This window comes from Triticum aestivum, chromosome 3B (assembly GCF_018294505.1).
Source record: "Triticum aestivum cultivar Chinese Spring chromosome 3B, IWGSC CS RefSeq v2.1, whole genome shotgun sequence".
Classification (NCBI taxonomy): Eukaryota; Viridiplantae; Streptophyta; class Magnoliopsida; order Poales; family Poaceae; genus Triticum; species Triticum aestivum.
The window spans coordinates 559274551-559294671 of record NC_057801.1 but is presented as its reverse complement, the minus strand read 5'-3'; the positions used below and the strand labels follow the sequence as shown (position 1 = coordinate 559294671).

The window sequence follows — 20121 nt, the reverse complement described above, 5'->3', positions numbered from 1 at the left end:
ATCTCGACCGGGTTCGATCGGCATGGCGTGTCGTTCCTCCAGGAGTGGGTGCTGAGAGGAAGGATGGCAAACCTCCATTGTCAATCGGCCGGAGCTGCATCGTCATTTGGATCAGAGCATGGACGAAATCGAGATGGTAGAGGTTGAGGAATTTGTAGGACGTGAGGGTTTAGGGTGGGCATCACGAGAACTCACCCATATCTTGGGAGACGGCAGACCCGAGGTGCAGTCGTGTTCATGCTTCAGGGGCTGCCACGTGCTGTCCTCGCCGCCATCGCCTGTCGATGCCACTTCAGCGCCACGAGCATGGGACTGAGGGACGAAGGAAAGAGAAGGGAAGGAAGCGAGCTAATGACGTACCCATTAAGAGTAGATATTTTCTTAAAATCGGTTATTTTGTTTCCTAATTAATGTGATTGAGCAATTTAAGATAAGGTTAATTAATTTAGATTTGATATTTAAAGATTGATCGTGATTGATTCTTTCACATAAAGACATTACTAAAAATAACTTGCACCAACATGGAAAGTTATGATCCGTTAAGATTTTTTTCGTTGTGTGAGAGGGTGACGCGAAACTAAACCGGTGGGGTGGGGGAGGGACGAAAAAAAACCAGCGAAATAAAACGGGTGGGAGGTGAAAGGAAGTACCAAAGAAGTACCAAAAAAGACCGGGTGAGGTGGGACGAAAATAAAACCCGAAACGCGACCTACCAACTGAGACATTAGGAGTAGAGATACTTTTCATGACATATAACACATTTAATTTCTCAAATCAATGACCTAGAACTACGGGAGTGACTTATACACCGAGACGGAGAGAGTAAGCACCATTCATCCTGTGAGAGGAACAGAAATTACACAAAATTTGGTCTTGACAGTAGATGGTGACTGAGGTCTTCCCGAGATAAGTGTCTGACTCCTTCAAATTTCTTGCTTTTCTGCAGGACTGGCACCCGCCGTTAAGGCAGCAGGACTGGCACCCGCCGTTAAGGCAGCGTTACCGGGATCGGCTCGGCCTTATGATAGATGTGCTCCTGGCTACAACGCGTCGATTGTCGTTCCCGTAGGGCCGCTAGGCGGCAGCCACTAGGTGGCTTTCTTTAATTTCTTTTATACTCCGTCCTGAAAAACATGTCGCACGCGCAGTACGGTGATGTTTTTGCGGAAAAGCCCTTGAACTTCTAAAGCTCAGACAAATTAGTCCCCATCTCGTTCTTCCTCCTCCGTCCGTCGCCCGCGCGGCGCCATGGCCAGCCGCCCATTGCCCGAGCAGGTCCTGCTCTGCCGACGAGCCCGCCCAAGAGGCCGCCCACAACAGGCCCTGCGCCGCCGACGAGCCCGCCCAGGAGGACCTCCGCTGCCCACCCACGAGCAGGGCCTCCGCCACCCACCGCCGTTGCGCTGGTCCACTTTGCCCCCGATTCCGCCGTCCACCGCCGCCACGCTGGTCCAATTTGCCCCCAATTCTGCCGCCCACCGCCGCAGCGCTGGTCCACTTCGCCCCCGATTCGGCCGCCGCGCTGGTCCACTTCGGCCGCCGGCTACTGGTGGTGGTGGTTGTGGTCGACGGCCACTAACCCGCCCAGGAACAGGATCTTAGTAAGATTGTGATCTCTTCGTACTGCTGTAAACAAAGATTGTAAGAAGAAATTAGTAAGATTGAGATCTTACTAACTATTGTTGCATGAGTATTACTAAGATCTTACTGATTGTTGTTGAGCATTCTGTACAACAACAACAACATTGATTTCAAATTCGTTTACTGAATTTAAATGACGGGACTAACAGAATTTGCTCATGATCAGAAACTGCTGAAAATGCAGTGCCTACACCATTCTATACCAACCACACCACAATTCAGAGAAAAATGAAGCACAGAGCTACTCCCGACACACCACAATTTACACAGGATCCACCACATTTTGGAGTAATTTGCAGTAAGGAATTGACAGCACTAAACATCTTGGAATTGACCTGCGAAGAAGACGCCGCCGCTACCGTCGAGCTTGCAAGGGGGAGCCTTTGCTCTTGTCGTCTGGCTCGTCGCAAGGAGTACATAGTTTCAGACAATACGTATACCTGCGACTGGAAACGCTGCTGGACCCCATGGAAGAGCTGCTCCTCTGATGGAGTACCTGAAAACACCCAGTTGTGTAAAGCCCAGTTCTGTACCTGAAAATTCAGATTGTGAAGAATTTCCAATCAAAGTCCATACGAAATTCCAATCAAAGTACTCCAACTTAAATGATTCTGAATAAAACAAGGTTCAGAACTAACAAGGTTCAGAAATGTTGTCTCCAACTTAAATTCAGAATTCTACTCCTTACAGCACACCAGCGACAGATCTTGACACACCGGCACACCCATCTCCTCAAGCTCCTGCACGCAGATAATCGATCACTTCCCCCAATCACTACGGCATACCGCATCCAAGGAGTCATACTCAGCTCGATTTGGTACCTTCTAGAGCGACTCACCGGCGGAGCACGCCTGCTCGACGCCCTGCTTGGCGTCGGCACTCACCAAGGTCGGACCTTGACGAACAGCTCCATGGCGTCCGTCTCCTGACGAGCAGGCGCGGATCTGGCCGCCACCATGGCCTGCTCGATGGCGGACATGGATGGAGGCAGCAGGGAGGAGCTCACCATGGAGAAGGAAGGAGGGCACAAGCCATGGCGATGAGCCGACGACGAGGGACTCGAGGAAGGCGATGACGAGGGACTCAAGGAAGGGGCAAAGCCGTTCCTTGAGCTTCGCGGGGGAGCTGTGGCGCGGCGGAAGCAGTATTTGCAGGGTAGGGAGGAGAGAACTAGGCGGGGGAGCTGCGCGGGCGAGCTGCGGCGCGGCAGGGCGGCGCGGGGGAGCCGCGGCTCGGCGTGGGGGAGCTGCTAGGCGTCGCCGGCAAGTGGGCGAGCGACCGAGCGTGGGCGAGCTGCGCAGTCGGAGGGGAACGGGGACTGCGGGTTCTGTCGGTATAAGATGGAGGGGTTTTCTGCAAAATGTAAGCTGCGACATGAATTTCGGGACGGAGAGAGTATTTTCTTTGGGCATTGCTGTGTTGTTGCCCCAGCCGTCGCTATGGGTCAGATTTTCGGATGATGGTTGTATGGACACTTGCTTTATTTATAAAGCAGGGCAAAAGCCTATTTTAAGAGGAATAAACATACAAGACAACATAAGTTCCCCTTTAATAAACATTATCAAGAATGTCAGAACAAATAACTCAAGGACTGAGCTTGGTCAGTGCTCGATTTATCATAAAGAATTATAACTAGCTTAGTTTGTGCCGGATTTAACATAAGTTCTCCGTTCATAAACGTCTAGTGTTGGAAAACATCACATGACTGTTTCAAAATTTTGGAAACTATGTGCAAGAAGTTTCGAAAATTGGGCACAGCAAGTATTAAATGATGGTTTGCCTTCGATCTTGTATTGAAATGTTTATGTTTATAGATGACAAAGGAAGATTCATTGTTGGAGGGAATTGGAGGATGAATTGGTGTGCAGATATTTTAACAGTAGAAGTTATGGCACTACGATTTGGCATATTACTTGCACAAAAGGCAGGAAGCAACTGTCTTGTTTTTAACTCCGACAATATGAAAGTAATTGACACAATGAAGAATAGAGGACATTTAGCGAGAGTTGCGGCTGCTGTGTTTGATGATTGTTGTTTTATGGCTTGTGATGTTCCGTTAATTAGATTTGAACATTGTAACAGGGAGACAAATAAAGTAGCTCATGAAATTGCTAGATTAGCTAAATTTTCTGAGGCAAGGGATTGATTCGAGGAACCATGATATTATAAATTTTCTTACAGACGATGTAACCATTATTTCTAATAAATAAAGAGGACGTTTTATATTTATTTTTAGCCTCTGAATTGTTTATGTTTGAACTAGTAATATATTGTGGGCAACGAGAAATGCTACTCCCTCCTATCCATATTAATTTACACACATTTAGTATAACTTCATACTAAAGGTGTACTAAGTGTGCGACAATTAGTTTGGATAGAAGGGAGTATGTCGTTATTTTGTTGCATCTAAATTGATGATTGATCCAAAGCAAATGAACTCATTATGTTCTTGCTCTTCTCCTTTTGATTCCATGGCAATGCACTGGCGCTATAATAGTCTTCTATAAAGTTTGAGCTACGAAAATCAACTATGTATTGATAACAAAACAATTCGACAATGGGCAACTGTCCCCTTTCACTTACATTCAGGCAGGTTCCAACTTCCGCTACAGCCTCAATAACCTACTACTCCCTAGTATTATTAAACAGATAAGTATTGCAACTATGCGAAACAAATACAGCAGGCTGCACGCATGCATAGCGTCGGAGCTGGATGATCCGCTGCTCTGTCTTCACAACCAGCATGGGAAATTGATATTGGGAATCTGGGATGGGATGGCACAGCCTTCTCCAACAAACTCCCTAGTCCAGCAAAGTATATATCATCTTCTACTATTTTGGGGCCTCCTTTCATGTTCATATTCAGTTTTACACGATGGTGAGCACTATACATGCGCATGACCAGCGATCCCTCTTTAGTCCTGACATCTCCAGAAAACAGCCTGTTACAGTACCTTCACTTCATCGCCGAAGATGAGGAGTTTGACGACAGGGCTGAAAACATGCTTTTATCGGCCGTGTCCTTGCTGTATGCTTTGCGCACGTCCTCCTTCACCTCGCAGAAGCGCATCTTCTTCACCTGTTGCTCATCAGGGGTGCCGCTTTGCTGCTGGAATGCATCAAGGCCATCAGGCAGGCCATCTTCCAAGAATTTGTCGAGCACCTGCGAGCAGTTTGGGAAGTACCGACGGCCCAGTTCCACTGCAAGCATCACAGACATGTTTAATTCATGAATAAATATGATCGCGAGACTGCTTGTGTACACAGAACAAGCTCAATGCAAATACACAACACTGAACACCTATGTTTACAAGGGACCATAGTACCTACAACGACAAGTTGCAAAGACACATACTAGGAACATCTGTAGAGATAAACTTGTGCCACATGCCAGAATGGCAACATACTTTTACATGTTCATGTTTTACTGTGAACAACACATGCTATCAATAGGTTCATGAACAGAATATCAATGAACCCAACAAACAATGTTAAGTTATTTAGGTATAAGGTTGTGTACATAGTTGTATTAACAGCTAGTAACAGTTTAGCCAACATTTTATCGAACAATCTCTCAAAAAAAACATTTTATCCAACGATATAGCACCAGATAAAGTACAATTGAAAATAAGATCGACTACTCATGTTCGCACCTGTTTTTGCGAGTGCATCCACCCTCGAACGTAGCCTTTTGTTTTTTGTTACTGGCGTCTCATTCAGATCGACTTCCCTCAGTTTACCAGAAGTACTTGCTGCAGAAAAAACACCAACTTCTGGTGTGACGTCTGCTTGCGCAATTTGCATCGCAACCTTCGCTTCAGCAGGGAAGAATAATCTTGCAAACGCGACTGCAGAGACCACAGACCATTTTAACATCTTATGAAACAGGTGCATATGGCATTGTCGAATGTGCAGTAAGTGTTATAGCCACCTATTTCTATAGCATATGCACTGGAGAGGGGAAAAAAAGGGGGACTTTTTGGGAGAGAGGGGGTACTTTTTCTCGATCTCCCCGGTCATTTTAATATTGAGAAAATATTTGTCTAGAAGTGTCACTATCATTGCATAAAAGTAGACTTCACCTCTATTTTCCAGGTAGCTTAGTTTCATGTGAAGATCATCAGCCAATAAAGGTGAGGTGACTGAATCTTCCGCTGTCATAGGATTCCTCATCATCTCCCTCTCTAGGATGTCAATGCACATCCTATCTTTATTTGACTCTTGGCCCTGCTCCATCTTTGCATTATAATCTTTTAGTCTTGTTAATCTTCGACAAATATTACTTGCAAGGCGGCCATCATCTGTCAATTGCGACGCCACTGCTCCTTTGCTTAAGAGACACATAATAATAGCTGGTTCTCTCCTCATAGCAGCTAGGTGGAGTGCTGTGTACCCACGACTGTTCTTCAAATTCAAGTTGGCAAGTTCCAGGCCTAACAACTCGGTAAGAACTTTGGAATCGCAGTAAGCTGCAGCATAATGCAATGCGTTGGCGTCGTCTAGGGTGATTTCAGACTCATTAAGAAGCAACTTCACAAGTTCAACATCATCAGAATCCAGTGCCCTGTGGATTCTTCTTACTCTTTTATCGTGAACAGGGTCCGAAATGATGGTGTCACCATCAATTGGGGGAGATTTCTGTCGGATTTTTTTTATCTCATCAGCAATTTCTGGAGGGAGTTCCTTATCCAAAGACATAATATCAAGATCTGATCTTGCAATCCTTTGAACACATTTTCCACGCACTTGAGTAAGCTCTGAGTGGAAGGCAACTTGCAAGATAGGCAGGACGTCTTCAGCTAGAGTCTTGTCGACAAAGTTCATAAGCCGTCGCTGCAGTAGATGATCATCTTAACCATGATTAGCAATCCACCAGAGAAAGAAAGGGTCATGTGAAATGGGAAATAAAACCATGATTTACTTTTTACTCATGTACCAAATTTACTGTTTTTTCTCTGTTTCGAATTAGCATGCCAATTATACTGCAAATGTCTGTGAACAGTCAAATAAACAAATTGGAAAAGGGTAGAACATTTCTAGCCTGAAGCTGCCATGTGTCTAGCCAAGATTAGAAAAAAAAAATCTATAAAATAGTTGAGGCCTTCTAAACAAGCCAATAAGAGCCTATGCATCCCTCACCTGGAACAGCGACATGAGCTCGGGGATCCTGAAGGTCCACGCCGCGTACATGAGCTCGACGGCGAACCTGATGGCCGGCGGGCACGAGTCGTGCGGGCACACAAGATCAGCACATGACACCACGTCCAGTGGCGCGGGCCGGAGCCTGCCGGTGTAGAGGTACCCCATGAACGCCAGGAAGGCCTCGCGACCAACACGGCCACCTGGGACGAGGTCCTCCATCTTGTACTGCGGCCTCCCGGTCACATCCCCTCCCGCTCCGCCACTGGTGGCGGAGGCGGAGGCGGAGGCGGTGACTGCCCCATCACTGCGGCTCCCGCGGGCGCGGAAGAGGTCGTGGAAGAAGGGGCTGCGCGCGGCGAGGATGCAGCGGTGGACGGGGATGGGCGGCCCGCCGTCCGCCACGTCGACGTCGGCGTCGCTGCAGTCGAGTTCAGAATCGAGGAGGAGGCGCTCGAGGTTGTTGCTGAGGCGATTCAGGCTCACAGCCTCGACGCTGCTGCTGCTCCCTCCCCCTCCACCACCCCCTCCCCACCCGTCCGCCGCGGGCAGTGGCGCCAGAGCGACGGAGCAGGGGCTGGAGCCGTTGGACAGGTAGGACGACGAGGAGGCGAACGTGATGGACGACGACGGCTCCATCACCGCCGCCAAGCACGAGGCGAAAGGGCCCTAGAGCCGGACCACCATGTGTGAAGGCAAAGGGGGGAGGCTGCCTTTTGGTCTCTCCCGGCCGAACTGCGCAATTCGGGCAGGCTTTGTTTGGCACCACGCAGATCCGCGTCGGCACGAAAACTCCCCCACGTCACCCCGCCTAAACGCAGCGGAGAAGGGACGGCAAATTCCTCGAGCCCAGATCTCGGCAGCCGCCCGCCGCCGCCGCGTCAAACAGGGAGCTTTCTGGATTCTTTTTTCCTCCTCGAGACCGGCTGATCCAAGTGGGGGGAGCAGGAGGAAATATTGGGAGCGACGACGACGACGACGACCTGGCGGGGCGAGGAAGGAGAGTGGGGTCGCGGAAGAGGAGTCCGGGGGCAGTTGCGTGGAAAGCAGGGGGGGGGGCTCGGCCAGGGAGGGGATTGAAGACGACGACGGGGAGGAATATGGAGGCGGAGGATGACTGAGACCGCTGGATTTCTCCCGTCCCTACCTTTCTCTTCGCTTTGCTTTCTTCGATCAGGTTCTCTTCTCTGGCTTCTGGGGTCGGAGAAGAAGAAGGCAAGGAAAACCGCGGGTAAAATTGCACGAGCCACCCCATAGAATACCATATTCACGTCTGCAAAGTACAAAAGCGCGGAGATCATTAGGAAATTAATATTGCTCTACATGTCGCAACTTGCGATGACAAAACGTACTACGCGTAAGCTCCACACGTCACTGCAATCGTGGGAAGACTTGTGATCCCACTTGCCAGCCTCTTGTCTCTCCTGTCTATGCTGGGAGGATTTTCTCTCTTCCCTGTTCTCTCTCCTTCCCCTTTCCTTCTCTTTTTTTCCCATTACCGCGCACCTTTGGACGCGACCGTGTTCTTCATACTCTATTTGGGGCCCTTTTTTAAGATTATGGTCCAGTTTGTAATTTTATGTTTTGTTGGGGTTATGTTTGTAAGTTGTATTAGCGGAGCGGCTTTGGACCCGATTGCGTTCTTCATTCTTTGTCGGGGGTCCTTTTCATAAGATTATGCACTGGTTTGGAATTTTATGTTTCGTAGGGGTTATGTTTGTAAGTTCTATGGCGGAGCGGCTTTGGACCCGATCGCATTCTTCATTCTTTGTTTGGGGGCCTTTTCATAAGATTTAGGGGGTAGTTTGTAGCTTTATATGCTTTTGTGTTTTGCTTGTAAGTTGCACTACCAACCGTGTTGATTAAACGTGGTGCTAGGCCCTTCTCAACCCTTCCCGTGTTAAATGCAGGAATGGGTCCTATTCGATCCTTCTCGCCCCTTCCTGCGGGAATGGGTCCTACCCGATCCTTCTCGATCTTTTTCCATGTTAGAGAAGGGGTCCTACCCGATCCTTCTCGACCCTTTTCCGTGTTAGAGAATGGGTCCTACCCGATCCTTCTCGACCCTTCATGTGTTAAATGCGGGAATGGGTCCTACTCGATCCTTCTCAACCTTTCTCGTGTTAAATGTGGGGATGGTCCTACTCGGTCCTTCTCGACCCTGCATGGTCTCACGTGTCCTTCTCTAAGTAAGCATCCTCCAGCGAAAAAAGAGTGTGTTAGGAATCCAACTAAGTATTTTTGCATCACGGACATAATTTATATCAGTGCACAAGTAACGTATATGCATCCCGTGGTGTTTGGTCGTGATGGTTTGCCCGGCGGCAGCTCACTACGATGACTTGTTGGCTCAGAGGTTTGTTGCGACGATGATAATTTGATGACTTGTGACTGTGGTGCCATCCTCCAGGGGACCTATGGGCGGGCGCTTCCCCTTCCCTGCATCTTGGTTTCACGTGGATATAGGGTGGGTGCACCTTCTATCACCAACATCGACCAGCTCTGTTTGCATAAGTGTGTTGCGTTGTCGGTCGATGGCCACATTGCCACACACATCCTCTTGTGTTGTCGTGGCTACCAGTGCTACACCATAGATCTCATATGCCCCTTCCCTCTTTTTGTCCTCATCCAAATTCAGTAGTTTCATCACCGGATCTAGTGATTCCTCCTTACCATGGCCTTGCCCTCCCTTAGGTGATCGCAATAGGTGTTGGGCAATTTTTGGACATTTCCTTGTTGCGCTTGTACTCTCACGCCCATCTCTGGTAATGTATGTCCTCCTCCATATCGCTAAGGATGACCCCCTCATCTCAACTATAGTCCACCCCTCTCTAGTTGTTGGTTGGGTGGCGAGTTATGTGTCGTGGGGCAGTTGTTAGGGTTCTCTCTGAGGTCATGGGTCGTTGACATTTGTGTCGAGGATTCTTAGGTCCTTCATGGTTATATGGGTCAATGGTGGCAGCAACCCCGTTGAGGTGAGCAAATTATTTATTAAGTTTAATTAAAAATACTATTGTATGAATGAACCTGCTCCAACAGAGCTGACCACACGGGACGTTTTGCCTTGGTTCATACCTAGGTTGTGTTGGTCATGCCTCATCTGATATTGTTTGGGTTGTGCCATCACTACAAAAAAACACTTCTGTGATGATACGTGTTTGTCACAATAGGTCACGTTTTCTGTCATGCATGTACATCCATGACGATTTTATGACAGAATCAAGATAGTCATACCTGTGCTGTCGTAGAAGTATTCCATGACAATACCAAAATTATCATCAAGGAAGTGTCCACTTCCATGACGATAAATGGCACGTCGTGGAAGCGCTTTCGTCAAGGGTAACCAACATGTGACATCCACCGTAACGGGTTGCCGTTAAGCTATCGGGTTCCGGTTTGGATCCGATAACCCGTTAACAGCCCGGACCAATGGGGATTTTCCACGTGTAAAATTCTCATTCGCCGGCGGATCCACGTGTCGGCTCAGTGTTGGGACAGTTGTCATCCAACAAATGGATGGGACGCGCCTATGATACTCGACATGTGGCTCGGCCCAAAAGTGGCCCATTTAGGTCAAAAGGCCGGCCCGTTTGACCTGGTCAAAGGTAATGGCCGACCCACTTAAAGCATGTTAACGACATGTTCGCATATAGCCCATTTACAGCCCGCTAACTCGTGGCCCATTATGGCCTATCTGAATTAGGCCTAGTAGCGTCATCTGGGCCGTCCAATATGATTTCAGCCCGTTGTAACTTCTGGCCCATGTATGGCCCATGAAGTCTTTCGGCCCATATGAGGCCCTTTGCAACTCTTGGCCCATTAAGGGCCCGTGGTGAACTGGCCCGTAATGAATAGTGTATTGCTTTATACCCATTAATGGCCCATTATTCCATTGGGTCGTTTCCAGCCCGTGTTATCTTTCGGCCTTCTAAGGCCCATTTATTCCTGGGCTGATTTGCAGCATTCGATTACTTACGGTCCATTACTGGCCCGTTCCGGTTGTGGCCAAATTCAGCCCATGGTTAGTCGGCCCGTTTATGTCCCGTTAATCCGTTGGGCCGTTTTCATAGCGTCATCAAATACAGCCCATTAACGACCTATTATGCCTATCGATAGAATCAAGCCCGCTATACTCATCGGCCTATTAACGACCCGTTATGGTCAGCCCATGAACAGATGATTCCCACTCTAGCCCGTTTACGACCCATAATGCGGACCATTATTGGCCCATGGTCACTACAGCAGATAGCAGGACTATGGTGGCAACGGTCCGTATGTAGCCCATGCTTATTGCGGCCTAGTTATAAAAAGTAGGTTATTGTGGCCACTCGAAAAACGTGGGAAAAGAACTGAAGTGACTACAAGCAAACAACTAAACAAGACAATAAGGAAATAAATAAGCAAGCAACTTGCGCTAGGCTATTAGACATATTACATCCACTGGGCATCAAAGTTCGTTGCCAGTGCAAATATGGGCAACAAAGCAGCATATTACATACACTGGTTCTCAAAGTTGAGGACCAGTGCAAATAAGCGCCGCAGCAAAACAAGTCTAGCACTGAAACCACTTCACAAGAGCTCAAGAAACAATATCCTGGGTATCCACCTTGTTGGCAAAACACTTAGCAAGCTTATTAGCTTTCTCTTGTTTGGCACTTAAATCCTCAAGCGCTTGTTGTTGCACCAGAAAGTATGCATCTGAATTCTGCAAGGACTTCCTCAGTCCTTCGACTTCCTGCCGCAGCACATCTGATCGATGTCTTTCAACTTGAAGTTGAGACTCAAGAAGCCGAACTGATACAGGCAACGAGTTTGAAGAGCTGATGGCAGCAGCAATGGCCAGTAACTCGAACACTTCATCGAGACAGGACTTTGGGGTTGTCTCATTATCTTCAAGATAGTTTTTATCAGCTTCCTTGGAGACGAACAGGGATGTCTCACTATCTTGAACCTTATCTGCATTACTTCCTTTACCATTGCATAACGGGGTACTCTTCTCCAATATTTTGTCTTCATTCTAAAAGAGAAACAAGCAGACACATCACAGGTTTACCTTGTTGTATATGAAACTCATTTTGGTAAACCATTTCAGTAGTAAGGTGGACAGGATAACAACATGAAACAAACATATATCTATGTAGTATGGTTACTATATGGTCTATATCATTCTAGTTTATGTTGCCAAATCAAGATAGAGACAGTTTAAATCATATTTGTTTAAGACAAACCAGCATAGATAGAATATAAGTGTGGGAAACTACACGGCACTAACAACACTTGTAATGTGCATGGCATGAGAACATAATTGTTTATTCAATTGAAACTAAAATCAACATAGAGCAAGTTACAACAGCAAACACGTTAAAGAAATGGGTTTAAAACATACCTATTGCACCACTGGAGTTTCAATTGCACCCTTCAAATTTGAAATTAGTTGGTATGAGTAAATACAATGACGCAAGAGCAAAGGAGTATGAACCATAGCTACGGGACCTGACCCAAGAATAATTCTTCTTGTGATTTAAGCGTTGACTTGGGGTTCAGAGTGGTAGTCCTCGTGCTTTGGGCACTGCAGTTGCCTTACTAACTGCTCGTGTTTGGGTGCTCGGTGGTGGAGACGGTGATGTGTCAACTAGAACTGGGTTACTATCTACTGGGGTTGGGGTTAGAAGGGGTGCAGCTGGTTCTCTGTCCAACTGGGTAGGGGTACAATCTGCGTGAGTCTGGGTTATGTGTGGTGGGGCTGGTTCTTGGGCAAGTACAACCATGGTTCTATCTACATCGACGGGTAGCACGATCTTTTCTGAAGACCGTGTTTTTACTCCCATAGATACTGCCATCACCCCCTCCAATTCAAATGGCGGATAAACAAGAAAAGTAATTGAATGTACAAACATTGTATGATAGACAGGTGCAATGGATAGTAGGGAAGAAAACATGGCATGAAATAATTCACATTTATATTGTCTAACCAAACAGGATAACATGACATAATTTCACATATATGATGGCTAATTAAACAGGATAACATGACACAATTTCACATACATGATGGCTAACTAAACAGGATAGAATGACATACTTCGAAATATGATGACTATGTAAACAGGATGACATGGTATAACTATACAATGTGTCTATTAAAGTGGTTGGCATGCCATAATTCACATACATGTTGTCGATGGGAACATGGTGGCATGATATATTTCATGGATAGAGAGTGACATAATTCAAAATATGATGACTATGTAAACAGGATGAGATGGTATAATATAACTATATTATGTCTTTAGAAAATGGGTTAGCATGCCATAATTCAGATACATGCTGTCTATGTAAACATCATGGCGTGATATAATTCAAATATATGGTTTATATACTAAGTAAGTGAGTAGAGGGCAATTGCATATATGATGTGTCAACTAAGCAGATGGCATTCAATATTGTGTATATGATGCAAAATATAAGCATTGCAATACAACATATGCATGATATGAGTAATATAACCCTGCCAAGTTTGAGCATACACCTTAGGGGGGAAATAGGATTGGTCATCTGTCTCTGAATCCTCCTCTAAGGAGCTATCTGTAACCAGCAAGATATCTACTTCAACAGGTAACATTATCTGCTCTCAAGACCTTGTTCTCACTCCAGATTTTTCCATCACCAATTCAAATGGCTGATGCACAAGAAGAATAGTTGAATATACAAACATTGTTGACAAATGGAATACGTAATACAAAAAAAGGATGGCATGATATAATACACATATATGACTCTTGGCTAAATAGCATGGCATTGCATCATTCACATACATAATGCTTGCAACAAGATAGCATTGCCTAATTCACATATATAATGTCTTGCGACAAGATGGCATTGCATAATTCACAAAGATGGTAATTATACACTAAACAGGTGGCATTCACACAAAGCATGTCTAAACTAAGGAAATGACATGCCAATGCAAGACACCATATGCATGATATGAGCAATATAACCCTACCAAGTTAGAGCATGTACCTCGACGCAAGGGGGGATGGGACTGGTCATCTGTCTCTGAATCCTCCTCTGAGGAGCTATCCATAACCAGCAAGACATGCATTTCGTCAGATAACATTATCTGCTCTGAAGACCTTGTTTTAGATTCCAGATTTTTTTCATGACCGTGTCGAGTGGCTGGTGCACAGGAGTAATTGAATGTACTAACATTGTTGACAAATTTAACACGTAATAAAAAAGGGATGGCATGATATAATTCACATATAAGATGACTGGCTAACCAGGATGGCATTGCAAAATTCACATATATGATGCCTGGCTAAACAAGATGGCATTGCATGATTCACATATATGATCTAGAAACTAAGCAGATGGCATTCACACAATGCATGTCTAAACTAAGCATATGACATATTTTATGTATAAAGTAAGCAATGCAAGGCACCATATGCATGATATGAAAAACATCAGCATGCTAAATTAGAGCAAAAGACCTCAGGGGGTAAATGGGAGTGGTCCGCTCCCTCTGAATCCCCCTCTGAACAATTATCTTCCTCTTGATTACAGTCTGGAATGGGGGGAGGGGGTTGCTTTTATGCCCACCATGGAGCGATGTCTGGATGAAATTTTATTGCCATGCAAGGCTCGTCTCTTTTGCTCCACATGTTCAATACCATTGTGTACAATAACTAACATGCATAGGAATAAAACATAGTGAGATTATGTAAGGAGTGCATGCACAAATCTAGAGTGATGGTAGCAAACTGTGGATAGACCCAAAACCAATGATAGAAGGCAGATAATATCTTCAGTTAAAAAATACAGATAATGGCTCCTTTAATGTTTGTTTCCACCCTACATGAAACTCATAGTAGATACCCAAGATTAACGAGATAGTAGACATATAATATTGATTGATGCCCCAATATGTACCCCACAACCATTTAAAACTCAAGTTTAAGCATTAGTTTGGACCTGACTCGGAGTCTAATCGGTGAACAGGACGATAAAGTAGCATGTCATCGTATCAAGTGATGCATAACATAAGCAGACACGAAAGAGTGTGACCTCTCTTGCGGGCCCGTGGAGTCCTCAAGGTCATCTGCTCAGTTGATGATGGTAATTAATTCAGTTGTCGTGGCTACCTGCGGCGGGGAAGAAGATTTGAGGCGGTGAAAGACAGTCTGGAGGGTGGATCCCTGCTGTGGTGAACCCTTCCGTTATTGGAGCAACTGAGCTGGGGTGGACCACAGCGTAGCAGGAGCGGGACAAACCACACAAGGTTTTCTTTGACACATATCTATAAAAGAAGTAATTCTGTAAGGGCTTGTTTGAATTGGAGGATTCTAATAATGCATGGATAGGAAATACACACGAATAGGAAAGGAATGCACGTGCAAAACAGAGAATTTAAGAACACAGGATTTCTGCCAATCTGGGTGTTTGGTTCACAAGAATCGGAAGGTCACAGGAATGCAAAGAAGCATGGTGAAATTAAGTCAAACCACAAAAAAATGTATTGTTATAATGCTATTATGCTACTATCTCTTGGTCCTGTGCTTCATGAATAGGAATTCGAAAAGGAGGCCAAGTGGATATTAAAATTCCTACAATTTTTCTTTCAAGGGGACACTAAAGGAACAAATCCTATGGTTTTCCTTTGCTCCATTCCTTTGAACCAAATGCATGAACAATAGTACCATAGGAAACTTTCCATTTCCTATGTTTTTCCTTCAATTTTCCTTTCAAGCACTGGCGATTCTAGTAGGCAAGCTTGAACAGGGAAAAGACTACACTCCAAAAATGTTTTTTGCTACTTCTACTACTCTGGACCCAGGCCACTGCCCTACTAGCTCAACTCCCAGGCCCATCTACAAATGCACACATCAAACAGGCAGAAATAAATAATGATGGCGTTCGAGAGAGTCCATCACGGATAGCTAAGTTGCCTGGTACCTCACTGCTTGTCATATAGTAGGATAAACTAATCGTATTTCACGTTACTACGCGTGTTTAGTGGACAATACATATAACATGTAGAGTAAAAAAGCGATGCAACAAGTGTACAACCTCTTTGGTGAAGCCATGTCGATCTCAGCATCATTGGTTGGTCGATGATGAAAGTGCAATCATGCCCTTACATCATGTTTTGATGTTGATGACAATATACATGTAGGGGACTAACTATGTTCGTCAAGTGAATATTAGGTGTTAGTCCCCGGTTCATCAAAAGTGTGTGGATCGTGAGCATATGGAGTTGAGTTTACTCAAGGAAGAAGTATCAAAATGATTACATATTTGTTTTCTTGAGTATAGGATCCCGCACTATTAAGAGGGGGTCGGTAGGGTTAGTAAAATACTTGCTCTTGCCACAAAACTCCTTCCTAAAATTCTTTAGATCTATCACTATGATCTCATACTTGTTCTGCCTCTGGCCTTGCTAGATGTTCGGGCTGCCTGCCGGATGCCCGGGCCACCTGCCGATATCCGGCCTGCACGCTGGATATCCGGACCTTGCTATCCATAGAACACTATATGGTGGTGCCCTCGTCCGGATGTTTGGCCCTCCATGCCCGATGTCTGGGCTCTCCATGCACCCCGGATTTCCAAGCTTCGTTGCTGGATGTCCGGCTTGTGCTATCCATGGGGTTAATCGATGAGGTGAACTCGCTGGATGTACGTCCATATGCCGGATGTCCGGGCTTTCCTGTGTCGCCGGATGTCCTGGCTTTACCCCGGATGTCCGGCCCCTCTGCTTCACCCTCTGCTTTCTACTTTTCGTTAGTAGTACTACACTAGGCTGGATGTCTAGCCCCTGTCCTGGATGTCCGTCCTACCCTGTCACTTGCACTACAACGGCCATATTTGCTCACACACTATATATAGCCCTCTTCCCCCACGGGAAAGGGTTGACCATTCACTTTGAGCTTTCGTAGAACACATCTCACTCCCTCTCTTGATCCCCTACACCAAATCCTAGATCCCCAAGGGATTAGGGAACATTTGAGAGAAGTTGTCCAATCAAGTGATAGATCCACTCCTTCCCCTTCTTCTCACCAAAGGAATTCATGATTTGAGCAAGTTTTCTTGAGCTTTTCCCATCGTTTTTGTTACTCTTGGAGGTTGGAGACTCCTAGGCGGTAGGAGTCATTCGGAGAGGAACCGGTCATTGTGATTACCCCCGGAAAGTTTGTGAGGGTTTGGAGACTGTCGGTGTCAAAATCGGCGGATCTCGGGTAGGGGGCCCCGAACTGTGCGTCTAAGACTAATGGTAACAAGAGGCTGAGGACACGATGTTTACCCAGGTTCGGGCCCTCTCGATGGAGGTAATACCCTACTTCCTGCTTGATTGATCTTGATGATATGAGTATTACAAGATTTGATCTACCACGAGATCAGAGAGGCTAACCCTAGAAGCTAGCCTATGGTATGATTGTTGTTTTGTCCTACGGACTAAATCCTCCAGTTTATATAGACACCGAAGGGGACTAGGCTTACACAGAGTCGGTTTACAGAGGAGGAGATCTACATCCGAATCGCCAAGCTTGCCTTCCATGCCAAGGAGAGTCCCATCCGGACACGGGACAAAGTCTTGAGTCTTGTATCTTCACAGTCCTACAGTCCGGCCAAAGTATATAGTCCGGCTGTCTGGATACCCCCTTATCCAGGACTCCCTCAGTAGCCCCTGAACCAGGCTTCAATGATGATGAGTCCGGCGCGTAGATTGTCTTCGGCATTGCGAGGCGGGTTCCACCTCCGAATACTCCAAAATTAATTCCGAACACAAGGACCGTGTCCGGCTCTTCAAGATAAATTCCATATATCACCGTAGAGAGAATAATAATCCACGAATCTGATCTGCTGACAATTCCTTGTTGTGTGACATTACGCCATGGCTCGGTAACTTATTCGAACCGTTTTTACAACCTGCTCCCGCACACATCGCGAGGCGGTTTCTTTGGCACGTCCTATCAAAGCAGAGATCGTGTCCCCTTATCGCGGGATCTCCATTAATACGGGTATGGGTAACCCAACCAACGCCATCAATCGAGACGCTTGGAAAGATAAGAGATTTCAAGAGGCAAGTGGGGAGGCGCACATTCTACATTGCCTTTATAAAGGGATAGAGATCTCCCGTTTTTACCCACGCCTTCTTCCTCCTTTGCTCATCTGTTCTCGCACCCTTGAGCTCCAGCGCCCAAGTTCTCACCTTCTCCGTAGGATCGCATCATGTTCGGAGCGGGAGGCAAGTGGATGGCCTCCTCTGTTACAGAGGAGAACATCACCAAGCTTCGGGAAGTCGGATACCTAGCCAAGAATATCGCGCACAGGCTTCCAACAGAGGGACAGATTACCCCCACTCCGAAGTCTCGGGAGAGATTAGTATATCTCCCTCATTTCATCCGCGGACTAGGATTTCCACTCCACCCGTTTGTCCGCGGGCTTATGTACTACTATGGGCTAGATTTTCACGATCTGGCCCCGAATTTCGTCCTTAACATCTCGGCGTTCATCGTCGTGTGCGAGGTATTCCTCCGCACCAAGCTCCACTTCGGCCTGTGGTTGAAGATCTTCTGCGTGAAGCCGAAGATCGTGAGCGGCCAACAGGCGGAGTGCGGAGGTGCCATGGTGGGCAAAATGCCCAACATCACATGGCTTGATGGCTCCTTCATGGAGACCATAAAGGGGTGGCAATCAGGGTGGTTCTACATCACCGAGCCGCGCGATGCCAACTGGGTGTCGGCCCCCAAATTCAGATCCAGAATCCCCACGCGGCTCACTTCTTGGGAGAAGAAGGGCCTGGCCTAGGGCAAACCCACAGAGCTGGCCGGACTCGAGACCTGCATCCGAAGTATGAGGGACAAGAAGATCAAGCTTGTCAACATGGTCCAGGTCATGCTCATTCGCCGGATTCTCCCGTGTTAAATACGGGCATTTGACATGTGGGAGTTCGACTCGGACGAACACCAGATGCTGCTAGAGCTCTTCGGCACAACGCACAGAGAAATCTGGAAGGCGTTATTCAAGACCGACAAAGTTCCTCCTCCCCTTTCCGAGGACCGGGGGCTCAGCGCAAGCCGCCTCGCCAATCCGGTAAGTCCTCTGGTTATTTGTAAGATATTTCCTTCCTGGTATGTTCGTGGGAGGATTCTTAGGTCACTATACTGACCGAACAGGATTGGGTGGAAATGGCGGAGTGGATTAACTGTCCGGCTCCATTGCCTGAGGACCCAGTGAGCGCACTCCTAGCGGAAATGTTGGTTCCGGCGCCTTACAAGGTGCCGGAGAAAAAGGCCGAAAAGAAGGCCACAGGGACCCGTAAGGGTCTCAGGCGCGAAGCCGCACCAGACGCCTCACCAGAAGATGACGAGGAGCACTCCTCCCACGAAGGGTAGGAGAAGAAGAAGAAGGCCGCCTCAACTGAGGGGGGCGGAGGGTCCAAGAAGGTGGCCACAGGGACCAGAAAAGGTCCCCGGTGCAAGGCCGTGATAGAGTCGTCATCTGAAGATGACGAGGAAGAGTCTCCCCCCAAAGATGGGGGAGAACATGAAGAAATGCCTCCTCCCCGCGCTAGGGAGGAGAAGAAAAGGAAGGCTGCCCCGTCAGGGGAGGCCGTGATGCCGAAGAAGGGAAAAGCGTCCCTTCCCGATCACTCCACTACCGCCGCTTTCAGTGACGAGGAGTGGCTGCCCAGGGGCAAGCCCCGGGCAAGGTCGTAAGTATCTGCATTCCATAATACTTTCTGTGTGACTTTGACCTCATGGTTTATAATGACACCGGACATGTTTATGCAGTCCTGCCGGGTCCGATCTTGAGGAGTCCTCTTCGGAGGAGTCTCTAAACGAGTCGGAGATGAATTCGCTCCCGATGGCAACCTCCCCACGACCTGTGGATGACACCGAAGTGTTGTCCCGGAGGATGCCAGAGCAGGAGGCGATGGCTTCGGAGATGCCCCAAGGCAAAATCTCGGGCGCCGGACACATGGGGGATGGGAACCCCATGGATTATGCTGAAGGGAGCCACAACAAGTCTGGCTCCCGGCCGGTTACTACGCCGGAGCCTACAAAGGTTCCGGATTCCAGTAAGCAGTCCCTCGCGAAGGAGGGCGAGTCGGCCGTGCCGATGACCTCTGCCCAGCCGAAGGCATCGGATAATTTGTTGGAAGTGCTTCAAGGCGCTTCCATCGAGGATGAACACCGTACACTTATGGGTACGGTGATTGAGAAGATTTGGTCCGCCAAGGGCGGTTTGACCAAAGCCTGCACCAGCCTGCTAGCAGGCTTTGAGGTAAGGAAAGCGTGAGAAAATATCACCCGATAGACAGTAGCCCCTGATACT

At 47.2% G+C, this 20121-nt stretch overlaps 1 protein-coding gene and 1 long non-coding RNA gene across 2 annotated transcripts; both read right to left on the bottom strand.

The window, feature by feature from the left end:
- Nucleotides 1-745: 745 nt before the first annotated feature.
- On the bottom strand, nucleotides 746-3033 carry LOC123070904 (uncharacterized). Its single transcript, XR_006433990.1, has 4 exons — nucleotides 2463-3033; nucleotides 2280-2381; nucleotides 1977-2174; nucleotides 746-1626 (listed from the first exon to the last, which is right to left on the bottom strand). It is a non-coding gene; the product is annotated as an uncharacterized lncRNA (long non-coding RNA).
- Nucleotides 3034-4157: 1124 nt separating this feature from the next.
- On the bottom strand, nucleotides 4158-7956 carry LOC123070903 (BTB/POZ domain and ankyrin repeat-containing protein NPR2). The gene is made up of 4 exons (XM_044494313.1): nucleotides 6781-7956; nucleotides 5724-6474; nucleotides 5295-5489; nucleotides 4158-4842 (listed from the first exon to the last, which is right to left on the bottom strand). Exons 1-4 carry the CDS (start codon nucleotides 7417-7419, stop codon nucleotides 4598-4600), a joined length of 1830 nt encoding a protein of 609 aa, XP_044350248.1. The 5' UTR covers nucleotides 7420-7956; the 3' UTR covers nucleotides 4158-4597.
- Nucleotides 7957-20121: the final 12165 nt, after the last annotated feature.

What these genes read in the sequence shown, in the direction of transcription:
- LOC123070903 (XM_044494313.1), bottom strand. Translation starts at nt 7,419, where the DNA reads ATGGAGCCGTCGTCGTCCATCACGTTCGCCTCCTCGTCGTCCTACCTG. An exon ending in AAGCTACCTGGAAAATAGAG is followed by an intron (nt 5,490 to 5,723) that starts GTGAAGTCTACT and finishes TGGTCTCTGCAG; the next exon opens with TCGCGTTTGCAAGATTATTC. An exon ending in GGATGCACTCGCAAAAACAG is followed by an intron (nt 4,843 to 5,294) that starts GTGCGAACATGA and finishes TGATGCTTGCAG; the next exon opens with TGGAACTGGGCCGTCGGTAC.